This window comes from Sardina pilchardus, chromosome 14 (genome assembly GCF_963854185.1).
Source record: "Sardina pilchardus chromosome 14, fSarPil1.1, whole genome shotgun sequence".
NCBI classification, from domain to species: Eukaryota; Metazoa; Chordata; class Actinopteri; order Clupeiformes; family Clupeidae; genus Sardina; species Sardina pilchardus.
Window position 1 is genome coordinate 21245336 of NC_085007.1, and position 15095 is coordinate 21260430.

Consider the following 15095-nt stretch of genomic DNA (forward strand, 5'->3'; position numbering starts at 1 on the left):
ATCTGGTGAGAAGAGATAATGTGCAGGACTTACAAGGCCAATGCCTTTCTTCTAATCTGATTCTGCGACAAAAGAAAAAAGAGAAAGGCTCATTACAACACTGATTAGTGATTACACTAATAATGGAACTAGCCCAAATATAATCTATAACATAGCTATTCATGGGTTTCATCGGGTCCCTTTCCACAGGTGTATTAATCAAGCACCATGCAGTCTGCATTGATAATCAAGTAGCTTGATTGTATACACCTGTGGAAAGGGACCTAATGAAACCCATGAATAGTAACAGCTTATTTCTACACAACGTGGCAAATGTGGCTTCATATGACCATTTAAGCACAGTAATTATAGGCTAAAAGCAAGTAAAATCCACAAGCAATTGACTGAACTCGACCAAAAATACAAATGACAAATGACACAAATGACAACTGTTGTATCTTTCCCCCCCTCTGGGAGTGGGAAGTTGAACAAGTTTGAGAATAGCTAAGCTAGATTGGGCTAACTGTTCAAATTTGAATACATCACAAAACGTTAGTATGATAATGTACGCAATTTACCTCCCTACGGTTTAGCACTGAAGTGACATTGCATGGTGCATTGCACGTATACAGCATTTAGCTGCCATAGACAGTAGCTGCGAGTAGGTGGATAGAAAACTATATTAACTGAACAATACGTTTAGTACAAATGTGCATTAGCCGCAACCAAAGGCAAACCGTCTTGATTTAGCATTTCTGATGTTGTTTGCCTTAAAATGCTAGCGTTTATTGCTTGATTGCTAGCTGCTAACAATCAAGCAATAAACGTTAGCATTTGAAGGCAAACAACATAGAAAATTGCAGTGCTACGTACTGTATGTTATTTAAAAAAGCGTGTTACTTACCAGCAAACCAACGATAGACTACTGCACCATCCAAGACACCATTTGAAGTCCAAAACCAAAATTGGCCGAAATGCACTGAAATTGTGGAGGGAAGCTCCTTGCCCAAGTCACAGTGCTAGTATGCACGAGCGCGAAATCAGCCTTGACGTCACCGTTGGTAGTGATTCAAATATCCCGTGCACCTGTTCAGTTTGCTGCTGTATGAAGTTGTTCATTTTATGTTTCAACCCTACCAATTTCCATGGACATGTTTACACAAATTTACAAGACCAAGAGTCTACTTAGAGTGAGTGGGCTCTGGCTGTCTTACGGTTATAGGTTGTGCGGTTAGAGTCTTTAAAACTGTAGTGAAATCCAAAAGCAAATGTCTTAGGCCTGTTAAAAGTTAAATAATCAAAACCAGCAAAATAGAAAGCTAGATGACCAACACTATCGCTATTATGATAGAATGGAATGGACTTGGGCTTGCACAAACTTTAGAAAATCAAGCAGCCTCCACGAATTTAGGATAGCCTATTTATTAAATAAAGTAAAAATTCAAAGCAGTTTGACATAGTTGGTAAAGCTTGAAATCAAATAGCCAATCGATCCTAGACCAACCTAAAGCCATTTGTAGGCTAATTGATTTGACTGAGAGCAGTCTAGCCTAGCAAATAAATTAGGCAAGTTCAAGTAGGCTAAATAGGATGTGAGTATATTTTACTCAATATTTAGGTGTCATGTTACAGTGGCAAAGCTTGTAGCACAGAGTAAGCAGTTTAAGTGTAATTGACTTTATTTCAGTGAGTAATTTAACTTGTATTTGAAGCTTGTAGCACAAACTTAAGCAAACTCAAGCAGTTTAAGTGTGCTTTACTAGATTGAACTGAGTTTATTAACTTTTTCACACAAAAAGTTAACAACACTCAGGTTAGGCAAGTATACTCAACAAAAAACAAAAACTGAGTTCAATTTATTAAACGTTTTGAGTAAGGACGGTTGTTACGTTTTACAGTGTAGGCCTATTGCGGTAGACTATCAGTGTGATTCTACAGTGTTGGTCTATTTGCTGTTTCAACAGAAATGACATCATCAAAGTGTCGGAAATTACCAAGAGGGACTACGGGGGGTCGCTTCACCTACATGAGATGCAAATACTACGACATGCAAATAAAATATAAAGTATTTTACAACTTTAACCCATAAGCAAGTAGCCATAGACGTGACAGGCTGTATCAGACTTCATGCAGAATTGTTCTCATGTTATTCACGGTTCATGGATGGGCAAAATGAATAGTAGTCTACAGTTTGACGATACTTGTCCAAAAAAAACATAGGCCTGTTTGCTGCAAATTTTGGAATACATAACCATATCACCTGCCCGGAGCACACTGACATGGCTAGGGTCACAATCCGGAAAATTTGATTTTTTTGATAAGGAAAGGGTACTACATGCAGAGTGCAGACGCTTCGTTTACCACGTGCGACTCTCCGCTGCATCAGGCACTATTGCGCGCAGTCGGCACTCGGCAGGCACACCGACGCAAAGCGTGGGGTACTGGAGGCAGTGTTTTCCTCCTGTGGACTAATCATTTAGAACTATCTCTAATACGCAAGGTCTTTCGGGTTGGGCTAACGAAACTTTTCTAATCTCACAGAATTTATGAATCGCTACACATTTTTTCTGCTGGATATTCTTTTTTAACGATACAGTTTCCTTCACAAGTTTGCCTACCCTCTGTAAGTACTTTTTAATATAAATATACAGTATGAACTCTGGTGATTACTGCAGCGACTCTTTCTTTATTTCTTTAGTCTTGTGACCAAGTCTGTAATTTTATGGAATCGATTATCTAAATAGCTATCCCACCAGTATAGTGGCTTGTTTCCAATTGTTACATTTGCGTAATGTTGGTTAAAGTAGTCTGGTAGATCACGGTTCGTTGTGCTTGTACTCCGCAGTACGTCGTAGCCTACTGTTTCATTGTCAATTTCACACATTCAGTTTCATGGACGACATGGAGTTTTATGTTTAAATTCAATTTGCAGTGCTGTAGTGTGTTGACTTTGACACCACCCATTCGTCTCACCCAGTGTTATCTTGTCAAGTGATTGACACAATAGATGCGTAAGCATTGTTAAATTATCGAACCTGCTTGTTCTCACTCACTCACACACGCACAAGTTTAGAGCGGGAGAGTGAAAGGGCTTTATGTGGTAGTTAACTTAATTCTTCTGAGCTTCCATGTACCTTTACATCCAGTGCAAATTCTTTGAGCTGCGGGCAGTGTGACAAACTATTTTTATGTAGCACTGCTGTTTTTGACTGACGGCTTCCTGATAGCGTTCAACCCACAGCCGTGCTTTGGCTTTTTATCGTCTTCCACAGGGCTCCCGAGGTCCCCACAGAGTCTGATAGCCAAACGCAGTACCAACACAGACTAGCAGGATAATCATAATATCATTCCCGTCCCTGAGCCTTTTATAGAGCTAAATTGGGTCCTCCTCTGGCAGCCGCCCTGCTATTCAGATGCGTTCTCTATACTGGGCAGCTGGCATCTATTAGAGCAAAAGCCCTCTGAATAGAACCAGCCCTCCTTACTTGTATTTTCGGGTACTAGGCAATGTTGAAAACATGAAAAGTTCCCAGGGAGAAGTGTTTCAAGACTTACAGTACATATATGTCATGTATTGCCTAAAACCATCTTCTCACAGATGTGACAGCAAATCTTCCACCCGTTTTGTAGGGCATGTCAGGGAGCATACATCCATTTGAGAACTTGGGTGGCATATTACTCCCAGGAAGTCTTTATTCTTTATGTGAACCTACGTGCATGTGCATCACAGGAATCCCCCTTGTTGAATCATAATCTGCCTCTTCAGCATCACCGCGCAAGACCAGCAGACATGTGGTCAGTCTTCTAAATGTCTGATATTGCAGGCTAACAACAGTGGAATTAGTGCTTCCATTCAACAATGGAGGGTTCACAGTTGCAAGGGAGAGTTGCAAGAATAATTGTTGACGCAATAAATTATTTATATATTAATAATGAGATTGTGTACATCGGTCATGCAAGATAAAGGGAATTCATGGTGATGCTTGAATCAATGAAAAACTCATACAAGTCATTGGTGATTAGGCACCAGCAGATGGGGTGAACTAGGGACAGGATAGGCTAATAATAAACTGACCCACTAAAGCCTTCTTGACAAGTCCTGGCAGATTAGTTAATCAATATTTCAGGTCTCACTTGTTTTGTTAAAGAGCCCAGTGAGCATTGAGCACAGGGAAGTGACTGTCAGGCTTTGTTGGTGACTCAGGGCATAATAGGACATGTCTTTGGTAAGCCTCAACAGATCCCTCTTCAGCGCTGCTGATAGTGTAGCTCATCAGGTACGGCTGCCGGGAACCTACAGATTACCCTGGAGGAATTCCATGATGACACACACACACCCTCTCTCTCTCTCTCTCTCTCTCTCTCACACACACACACACACACACACACACACACACACACACATAGATACAACACATCTTATCACACACAGCACAGAGATGCCCCTGGGGGGCTGGCCTTTGAAGACATCCAGACAGGCCGCCGATGGCAGCGCAAGCGAAGCCAAAGAGAACAGCGGCCTTGTTCCGTCTGATAGATGGCTAATTTGTTGAGGTATGTTTTGTGAACTGTGGCTGCCAAAGTCTCTTGGCTGCACAAAACAAACTGCCTGCCTGCCTGCCTGTCTGAATGGGGGCCAAACGCTGTTTTCTCAGCCCTCAGCCCTGTGAACATGAATGCTTGGAGTAGAGAGAGAGAGAGAGAAATAGATGAACAAATCAATTGTAATATTTTAACATCCCTTCTCAGGGTTTGCCAAGTATTTTGAGTTCATTGAATGTCGGTTTATCTTTTCCTCTTAATGCGTTATGCTTATTCACATTGACCTACATCTGTGTTTAGCACAGTGGTTATGGGGTTAACACTGTGGGCATTCTCAGAGTTCCCCAACCCATTAAACAGTTTATTGTCATTTGGCTTGAGTGGCATGAAGGTTTGGTTTTACTTTTTTTGTTCCAGTTAGCCCATTTATAATAACCTGGTCCGGGGGTAGTGACTGGACTTGCATTAATAGTTCATGTAGAGTCGACCGGGGATAATATTTCAAAATAATATTTCGCAAAACAAAATGTGGCCTCTGAAAATACCTTGAGATGGGTTTGTGCTTTGTTTTGTGCAAACACAGAGATGTACCTTCCTTTGAAAAAGGCTCGCAAGCACTAAGCAGAGTCATGTGAGTGCAAGCACAATCGAGGGCTTGTGCTAAGAAATCTGAGCCAATTATAGTAAAAATCTTTGCAGTGCTGAACTGTACATTTCCTGGAGATTTGTCGAGGTCAAGGAAGTGGAGCACAGGGTCTTGTGATGAATGGCAAAGGCATACGTTCCCTTCTGTACGTGGGGGAAGGACTTCTTAAAATAAAACCCGCCATTGTTGGACTTTCTTCTTGTGTGGGAAATTGACCTCCCGGTTTGAAAGATAGATGGCTTATTTGACCCAGCATGATTGTGTGTGCGTGCAACGCCTCTGCATGCATGCGTGCATCATTGGGGGTTTGTGTGTGGGGGCGTATAGATGCGTTGTACTATATGTGTGTGTGCATTGACGCAATAGCCCTATACAGATTCTTGGTTTTCTTTTCTCTGATCTATTGCACCCTTCTTCCTCTTTCTTTCTTTCTTTCTTTCTTTCTTTCTTTCTTTCTTTCTCTCTCTCTCTCTCTCTCTCTATCTAACTCTCTGACACTCTCGACCTTTTGCTCTGTCTGCAGGGCTTGTAAGTGGCAAGTGGCATCATACGGCTCCCCCCCGAAAACGCTCTCCGCTCCCAACAAAGTGATCAGGACGAAGAGCAGCAGAGGTCACACCCAGATTTGGGCGTTTGGCAGAGGAGTCCAGAGTGGAGTCCAGGTGCTTTACAGCAACGGGCACGCTTTCAGGCAGAGCCCATCATTCACTCGCCGCACCGGTGCAGCCTCCAGCAACTCCCACCCTCCTCTTAGGGATCCTCCCCTCCCTCCAGACTTGCACCAGAGCAAAATTAGGCTCCGCACCCAGAGGGAGAGCATCAGTAGAATGTCCAGTGGGTCCAATGTAGACGCCGACGCGCCGAGGATCTGATTTCTTTTTTTGTATTTCTTCTAAACAACGGACATCACACTGGCATGGGACTCTCGCTGGCGTCTACGCCGGGCACTCCTCCTCCGCCTCCGGTCGGTGCCCTGAGGAGCAGCCATGCTCCTGCCCACTGACGCGCGCCCCTCTTCCCTCCCTGATCCCGGTCTCCCTGGTCCCGGTCCCCCCGGCTGCCGCCCCCCCCGGCCATGCCTCTGCCTCCGCTCGAGGAGGAGCTCCCTCCGCACCTCCTCCCCGGCACCTCCTCCACCCTGAACAACGTCTACATCGGCCTGGAGCTGCTCATCGCGCTGCTGGCCGTGGCGGGCAACGTGCTGGTCTGCTGGGCCGTGTCGCTCAACAGCAACCTGCAGAGCATCACCAACTACTTCGTGGTGTCGCTGGCCGTGGCTGACATCGCCGTGGGCCTGCTGGCCATCCCGTTCGCCGTGGCCATCAGCACGGGCTTCTGCTCGCACTTCCACGGCTGCCTGTTCATCGCCTGCTTCGTGCTGGTGCTGACGCAGGGCTCCATCTTCAGCCTGCTGGCCATCGCCATCGACCGCTACATCGCCATCAAGATCCCCCTCAGGTGAGCTCAGGTGACTGACCGGTGGTAGCAGTGCTGTGCTGGTGGTGAGAATTGAAACTAACAATGCGGGCAGACATATGCTACAGTATGACTGCTTAGTTGTTGTTTTTACTCAGGTTTAGGTGTTAATTCCTGTTTCTATTTCTGTATTTTCTTTGTTATTCTTCCTTTCTGTTTATCTATTTGTCTGTTTCCTTTGTGTCATGTTGTGTTGCACTGATGTGTGTGGTACAGTAAGCAGCTGTGAGTGGCTCTGTACTGTAGGCCCAAGACAAATTTCCCTCCTGGGACAATAAAGTTGATTATCTTATACGTTATCGTATCTTATACACCAGGATCTTTGTTAGTATCAATGACAAGATTAAAGTTGAAATAAGAGAATACCGCACACTGAAAGTAGTTCAAAATAACATTTAATAGACTAACATAATTTCTTCTTTCAAGTTTAGTACCTTTGTGAACTGATCATTGATTCATGGAGTATGTGTTTGTTTTGACATTTAGGAGTGTTCAGAAGTATATCAGAGCCTCTTCCATCCTCTATGTGCCTTTATAAGTTATTTTTGTTGTGTATTGGTTAGATCAAGAAGTTGTGATATCTAAACAACATTTGTACAAACAGTAGATCATATTTATGCTGATGCATGACTATGCTGAGCTGGGTGTAAATGGCGCCAAACATAAGTGTTGCTCTTTTTTCTCAAGTCAACGATGAACATAAAGCATATGGAGAAACAAACTCGCCTACTGTAGGTTAGCTGCGTGCGCCTGTAGTCATAGGAATGTGTGCGTGTTTGTAGTAACCACAGGGATAAATCTCTGTTTGTCTGAGGATTTAAATAAAGCGGTAGGTTGTGAGTCACTATCATGTTGAGGTTGAATGTGCTCAGATCACAAGGCTATCTTTCCACACTGCATTTGTTGAGTTGCCAAGCAGAGTGTAGATACAAATGTGTGGTGTTTGTAAGCAGTTTTAGAACAGAGCTCAGTGGACTGTTGATCAGTAACGATCAGCCAGCACTGTTGTGGTTCTCGGTATGGATACTGGCATGGTCTTTGTTATATTGCCGGTTAAAACTATGAAGTTAATTGGAATTGGAAGTTCAAGAATTGAGCAATGGATCCAGCAATGAAAATAATTACCTAAGTGTGTGTATGTACTGTATTTGTATATGCAAAGAAAAGTAACATCTTCATTTATCAGAGCAATCCTCACTTTCTCTTTCTTTCTTTCTTTTTTTCTTAATTTCTCTGTCTCTGTCTCTTTCTCTGTCTCTGTCTCTGTCTCTGTCTCTGTCTCTGTCTCTGTCTCTGTCTCTGTCTCTGTCTCTGTCTCTGTCTCTGTCTCTTCTTACACACCCACCCACCCACACACACACACATGCACCCACACACACATGCATGCACGCACGCACGCACTGTCTTCATTTTCATACATTGTCATTGTCATCCACCAATTTTGTGAATAAAAGAGAACCATAAAGACGATATAACCTTCATGCAGATAAACGTGGCACCAATCTGCTGATACTGCAGTCAGGGGAAACCACAAAGTAGACTATGCAAAACCCAACTAACTATACCGAGGGCCTTCTCCAACAGCAGTGACAGTGATAGGCACCCAAATATATTGTAATTTTTGGTTGAATATCAGAAGGATGGCACCAAGCTTTTTGAATACCCTTGCGTGGTCAGTCTCTTCCTCCTCATATTTTTGCATGGAGACGAGAGGATATTGGCTAATTACAGTTTATGGTTAGCGTGGCAAGCCAAACTATACAGAGAAAGCCGCTAGGGTGCGTCTAGATTTCTAGGCTAGTTTATGGTGGTAAAATGGCAACAATTTGTCAGTCAAATGCATACTACGCAGCCATGAGATACTGTATGCACACACACACACACACGCAGATACTGTATGCACACACACACACACCCTGACACAGAATGAGCGAAATCTAAAATTAGCCTTCGAGCTTTCCAAAACAGCCAGCTCGAATAAGTGCACCTATATGTGCGAAGCTCTAGCCGTTCCCTGGAAGCCCCGCGGTCGGGCGTTGTCTTCCCTAGAAAACAGGTGTTGATTGCATAAGGAGGCTGGATGATGAGTGTGAACAGGGCTGTAGCAGCAGTGGGGCCGCTGTAAGACCGGCAGCTTTAACCGAGCCGGGGAGCGATCTGCAGCGCAGCACAGCGGGGAAACATCATCTGGGGTGAGTCAGCTGGGATTAGCTGACCCATCCGTCCAGTCTCTCGACCACCCCCTGGGGAGCTTCACTCTCCCCACAGTCTCCTGTCCGTCAGCAGGGTGGACAGGGGCTCGTGTTCTGGTCAGGCTGCATGAGCGCTCACACACTTCCATGTTCTGTGGATTTCTGTCTTTCTGTCTTCTGTCTCCGTCAAAGGTACTGTAGCTCAGGAGACATCTTTGATGTACTTTGGGAACATTACAATAGAAGTGCATGATCACAAACTAGCATCAGTCCAAAATGCTCCTTCACCTAGAACAAAGACAGAAATCCACAGAATCAGATTCTGATTCTGATTCTGATTCTGATTCTGATTCTGATTCTGATTCTGATTCTGTGGATTTCTGTCTTTGTTCTAGGTGTGTTTTGGACTGATGTTAGTTTGCGAACATGCACTTCACTTCTCTGTTCCCAGAGTACGTCAAAGATGTCTCCTGAGCTATGGTGAACTTTGGTCTTGGTGTTTTCTTATGACCCCCTGGAGGGTACAGGTTGGCCCACACAAAGGCAGCGAAAGCCTGTCTGGCTGTACATTTTCTAAGTTATAGCCATACATGTCTCCATCCGCTAATTCATCAAAGCAGGTCGTTTAAGAAACAATAGCAATTTCCTTAACACTAACAGTGGGACCAGGAGTACATGTTTTTGAAAACACAGCAACTCCCTAGGATGTGTTCCAGATTTATTGTGATAGAACTGAACAGTACCTCATGGTGCTGCTTTTGAGGGCTTTTTGCGTCTTTATGCACCAGTATCAAATGTGTTCATGTCAACGTTGTTAACTATTGAAATGTTGAATGTCAATCAATATGATACATACTATTCTCTCAACATAATACTCTCTGTTTGTGTGTGTGTGTGTGTGTGTGTGTGTGTGTGGGCTTGTGCGTGTGCGTGTGTGTGTGTATGTCTTTGTCTGTGTCTGTTCGATATCAAACAGGTACAACAGTCTGGTGACTGGCCGAAGAGCCAAGGGCATCATTGCCATTTGCTGGATACTCTCTGTTGTCATCGGCCTGACGCCAATGTTGGGGTGGAACAAGGGCCTCAACGCCACTGCCCCTGCCCTTGCCAACATCAACGCCAACGCCAATGCGTCCTCGCCCGTGTGCCCAGCGGGCATGACCAGGTGCCTGTTTGAGGATGTGGTCAGCATGGACTACATGGTCTACTTCAACTTCTTCGGCTGCGTGCTGGCGCCCCTGCTGGCCATGCTGGGCATCTACACGCGCATCTTCATGGCGGCGCGGAGGCAGCTGCGCCTCATGGACCTCAAGCTGGCCAACGTGCCCCGCCACATCCACCAGATGGGGGCCGGCCCGGCATCCTCCTCGGCGGCAACCTCCTCCTCCTCCTCCTCCGCCTCGCGCTCCACCCTCCAGAAGGAGGTCCACGCGGCCAAGTGCCTGGCCATCATCGTGGGCCTGTTCGCCGTGTGCTGGCTGCCCGTGCACATCCTCAACTGCCTGACCCTCTTCTGCGGGCCGCACCAGCGGCCCGAGTGGATCATCTACCTGGCCATCATCCTGTCGCACGGCAACTCGGTGGTCAACCCGTTCATCTACGCGTACCGCATCCGCGAGTTCCGCCACACGTTCCGGCGGATCATCCGGCAGAACCTCCTGCCGGGCCGGAGCCGGCGGCTGGGCGGGCTGGGAGGAGGGGCGATCAGCCGGATCGGCAACACGTCGTCGCCGGCGGTCAGCATGGTGGACTCCACCTGCACGGTGGTGAACGGCTACGCGCTGGAGCCCAGTCCCAAGCTCGGCCCCAGCCCCGGGGCGAGTCCGGCCCCTCGAGACGGCCGCCGGCTGGGCTACCTGCAGGAGGGCTCCGCGGGGCTTCCCCGCTGGGACGGTAGCCTGGGCGTGGTGCTCGTGGGCTACACGAACAATGGCCGCGGCGCCGGCTCCGACGACACCAACGGCAGCGGCGGCGGCTTCCTGCACACGCCCCAGCTGACCCCGCAGGCTGCCCACCGCGCCAGGGGCTGTGCCTGGCGACACGAGCGCGAGGGCAGCCCGCCGCCCAGGGCAGCCGAGGTCGTGGAAGTGAAGGATTGCGGGACGGTTTCGCCAGCGGACGTCAGATCACTGTTCTCCGTAAGGACTAACCTCCCCACAGAGCTCACGCGGGTCTCGTGATAATCACAGTGGTCCCGATGACTACATGAAGGAAACGTTCAAGGAACGTTCAAATGAACCACTGAAATCCGCACAATACTGGTGCGGTGGACTCTGGGTGGACTACATGACACATCTATAGGTCCAGGTCAGGGTGTGATGGACAACTTGAAACATTAAGTCATGGACATTTCAGACCACTTTCCTCATGAACTTGGGACTGACCATTGATACCACATAGACACTTGTATCTGCTCTGCAAAAACTGCTAGGAAACTGTTAGTGATGTACTGTGAAGTATTCTCATTTCTTTACAACACTGGCTTTACACAGACCAGGTGATAGCAAACTCTCCCCCAGATTACTTATCGACTCTGGATTGTCTGAGTCTTTGCACTTGTCATTGATCATATTGACTGACCGTTCTAAGTAAGCATGTTTATTGTATCTCAGTCCCTGACATCATCTTGTTTTGGTGTTGACTATACAGTATGTGACCAAATATACCATTTGAACTAAGCTTGTTGTTCAGTCTGCATTATTAGTCATGAACATGAGAACAAAACCAAAGTCATCCTCACACAATCATCCAGCAACTCTGAAACCTCAGTGCTTACACGGGTAGTCTCTAAACATGTGCAGTTTTGTGGTTTTCACAGTAGTTAGTTATAAGTAGATCTCTGCAAGGCATTCATTTCTCAGTCCTCAGAGAACTCGTGACATTTCCGCTTAAGCCTTGAATGAATTGCATTAATGATGATCAGTATGTAGTATACTAATACTGCAGGAAGATTCGCCCAGAGCATTGTAGTCACTGTCCAAATTAGGCTGTAAGAAGGCTGGACAGAAGAGGACAGATGTTTTTATTTCCCCCAGTTTACCACAACAGGCTTAGTCTGGAAGCCATTAGCACATGGGGCTGATATTTTGTTGTACTCCATTATTTGTGTCTATTTATGTTTAAACTTCTGTATTCCAGAGGAGACCCAATATATTGTTTACAGTCAACCTGAATGAATCAGGGATTTTTCAGACTTTCTACAATCCAAAGTTATTACCAATGACCACAATTAAACTACGCCATCTAGTCTTTGCATATTATTAAACATAGTATTTTAATTATATTTGTGCTAATGTCTAAGAATGCTGCATTCAATTAAATGAATAAGAGACTATGTACAGTAAAGATAGAACTACACTGCCTATGCCCTTGCTCCCTAGCTAAACTCAGAACAGGTCAATAACATGGTCATGATGGAATTTATTCACAGGAAGTATACACCCTGGCAGACAATATATTTCCCCTGCGCTGTAAGTCAGTGGATGTCTGCATATAAGGTTAGAAAAAGAGGACAGCTTTATGTTGCCATAATAGTAGGTGGATCTTAGTCAGCGATACTGAATATGTCAGCTTTTTGTACAAGTGGGCCAATCTGCAAGTATATCATTTACAGGTCCATCACTGCCGCTCACGGAGCATTAGCCTCATATAACTTATGGCAGTTTCGCTCTGCATATGCATTTCACAGTAGGAAACAATGCGTCAGTTATTGAACTCTGTTATTTACCACTCACACGCACAGCTACACACGACTCACAGCTTACATCATCTCCCAGCGTCCTATTACTGTGTTGACAGAGTTGCTGCTGACGCCAGTCTACGGGCTTAATGCAATGGAAATCAAATGAAGGGGGCATTTGATGGTATCTTTTATAGAGCCATTATGCCCCGCCACTCCTCATTACATTGGGCTTTGGTGGGAAAACCGCATTAAACAAAACAGCATTAAAGTGAGCCGGGAGGCCAAGAAGAGGTGTTGTGATGGAGGGGGCGATGAAAGGACGGGGGTGGGGGTGGGGGTGGGGGTGATTATTATTCCCCTCAAGGCCTGGTATACAGCATGCCAAACGTCCTTTGTACAGACAAAAGGTGTATGTGGCGGGGGGAGCACAAAATGGAGTTGATTCTGATACAATGGTTTTACAGTATGTTTATTGATGAGATTTAAAGAAATGTTTACATGGTCCCCAGCATGCTCAACTCTCACCAAACTGTGTTAGCTGGACTGGAGTGTTTATTAGTGGTGAAGTGAGCAATTATGACCCTCACACAACACCCTAGAATAATGGATAGAATAAATGGATTAGTTTTATAATATGACCCAAGACTTTCTTTTTACTTTAGCAGGGATGCATCCTTTGAGTGGAGACTATACAACTACAGGTAAATGATGGCTCTTGGGTTTAATGATTAAACTGTGTGCTGTGTGTGTGTGTGTGTGTGTGTGTGTGTGTGTGTGTGTGTGTGTGTGTGTGTGTGTGTGTGTGTTCTTCTTTGGAAAGCTATTGTTATGTGTTAGGTGTTGTGTGAACCAGGCCTGTTGAGCTCACTGCACAAACAGGACATCACTATAATCTTCCCCAAACCACTTCCTGAAATGACATTAGCTTTGTGGGTCTGTGTTTGAGTTGGCCACTGATCATCCGTACTAGCGGATGATCGAGGCCAATGTTTGGTGTCTCTCTGTGTGTGTGTATAGTAGTATAGTATAGTGTGTATATATATATATATATATATATATACAGTATATGTGTGTGTGTGTGTGTGTGTGTGTGTGTGTGTGAGAAAGAGAGAGTGAGAGAGAAAGAGAGAGGGGGAAAAAAGGAAGAGAGTGTTAGATTGGTGGTCTGCGTGTTTTGGTGACAGATATAACCTCTGCCAAGATTAACAAGGGTGCCGTTCTCATGATGATTCATTGACGAGAAAAGATAAAGAACGGGAATTTATATAATCAGAATTATATGCAGCCCTTTGCAGAAAATAGGTTTCTGTTCCTTCTCTCATTGACACTGAGATCCAGAGCCCATCTGATGAAGAGCTGATCTGTGATGAACTTTCCTGAACTTGACTTCTGTTTACTTTTTCTGTCACTGATATGACCTCATGTATCACCTCAATGTGGTGACTCAGTCACTTTGGTCCGAATGGTCAGCGAATACAATCCTGTCTCCAAAAGCAACTGACACTACATCCCCGAGGGCAAAATCAACTAGCTGTCTTTAATGTCTCACAAAAGAAACAAGGGCTGTTAAACAAACAAACAAACAACAACAAAAAACAGTTTGTCTCATTGTGCTATCAACTTGTGGTCTGTGATGGTGCTGAAACGTAAGTATGTGTGGAGTTAACAAAACACCCAGCGCTGACATGGATCTTTGGTGCCCTGACACCTTCTGTTTCACGGCAAAATGAGTTTTCGCCTTTGTGACACCAAAGCCTGAGTTAGAGCGCAATCAGCAGTCAGCTTGGCTGGTCTGTGATCTGAAGATCAGTCTGCGTTATCAGACAGCTGCATGGCTCTGTGGCCCAGCACTCTCCTGGCGGCTGGCTTCACAGAAGGCCAGAGCTACTGAGGCTTAGCAGAGCTGCATCCAGGCCCCATCCCTGCCCCCCATACACATACACAGTACACACACACACACACACACACACACACACACACACATACACATTACACACACACACACACACACACAGGTCATTTGAGACCACAGTGGCAAGCATGAGAATGGCAGACATCTTTCATTGGGTGTGGACCGCTAACCTCAATCAGTCTGGGAAAAGCTTGACTCTTGATTCTTAGGAAAGGATAGATATAAACTTTATTGATCCCCAAGGGGAAATTCAAAATGTGTAGTCATTTTGGGTTGATGCTTTTTGCATTGATCTTCACTAGATGATGGAGAGTTTTGGAAGCCAGTGAGTATCAGGATACCGGTGATGCTCACCGCTTTCCCTGACTCATCCCCGACTCGTCCCTCATATGGTCCCCTGGGGACATAATATTTATGTCTCTGTGTGTCCCTGTGACCCCACAGCTCTGTTTTACTTCTGAGGAACTAACACACCCCTGAGTCATATTGAATGCCATGTTGTCATGATGTGAATCTACAGTACATCCATGTTTATGTGTAGTGTACTGTTCCCTGAACCTATTGCCTTCCCACATCTACGCCACGGTTCGTTGTCATGATGTGAATTTACATCCATGTTTACGTGTACTGTTCCCTGAACCTATTGAACATGCCTTCCCACATTTA

The 15095-nt window shown here is 45.4% G+C and overlaps 1 protein-coding gene across 1 annotated transcript; it reads left to right on the forward strand.

Moving 5' to 3' along the window:
* The first annotated feature begins 2386 nt into the window (after nucleotides 1-2386).
* Nucleotides 2387-11504, forward strand: LOC134101385 (adenosine receptor A2b-like). Its single transcript, XM_062555020.1, has 3 exons — nucleotides 2387-2602; nucleotides 5691-6625; nucleotides 9812-11504. The coding sequence occupies exons 2-3, from the start codon at nucleotides 6243-6245 to the stop codon at nucleotides 11013-11015; spliced, it is 1587 nt and encodes a 528-aa protein (XP_062411004.1). The 5' UTR covers nucleotides 2387-2602; nucleotides 5691-6242; the 3' UTR covers nucleotides 11016-11504.
* The last annotated feature ends 3591 nt before the right edge of the window (nucleotides 11505-15095 follow it).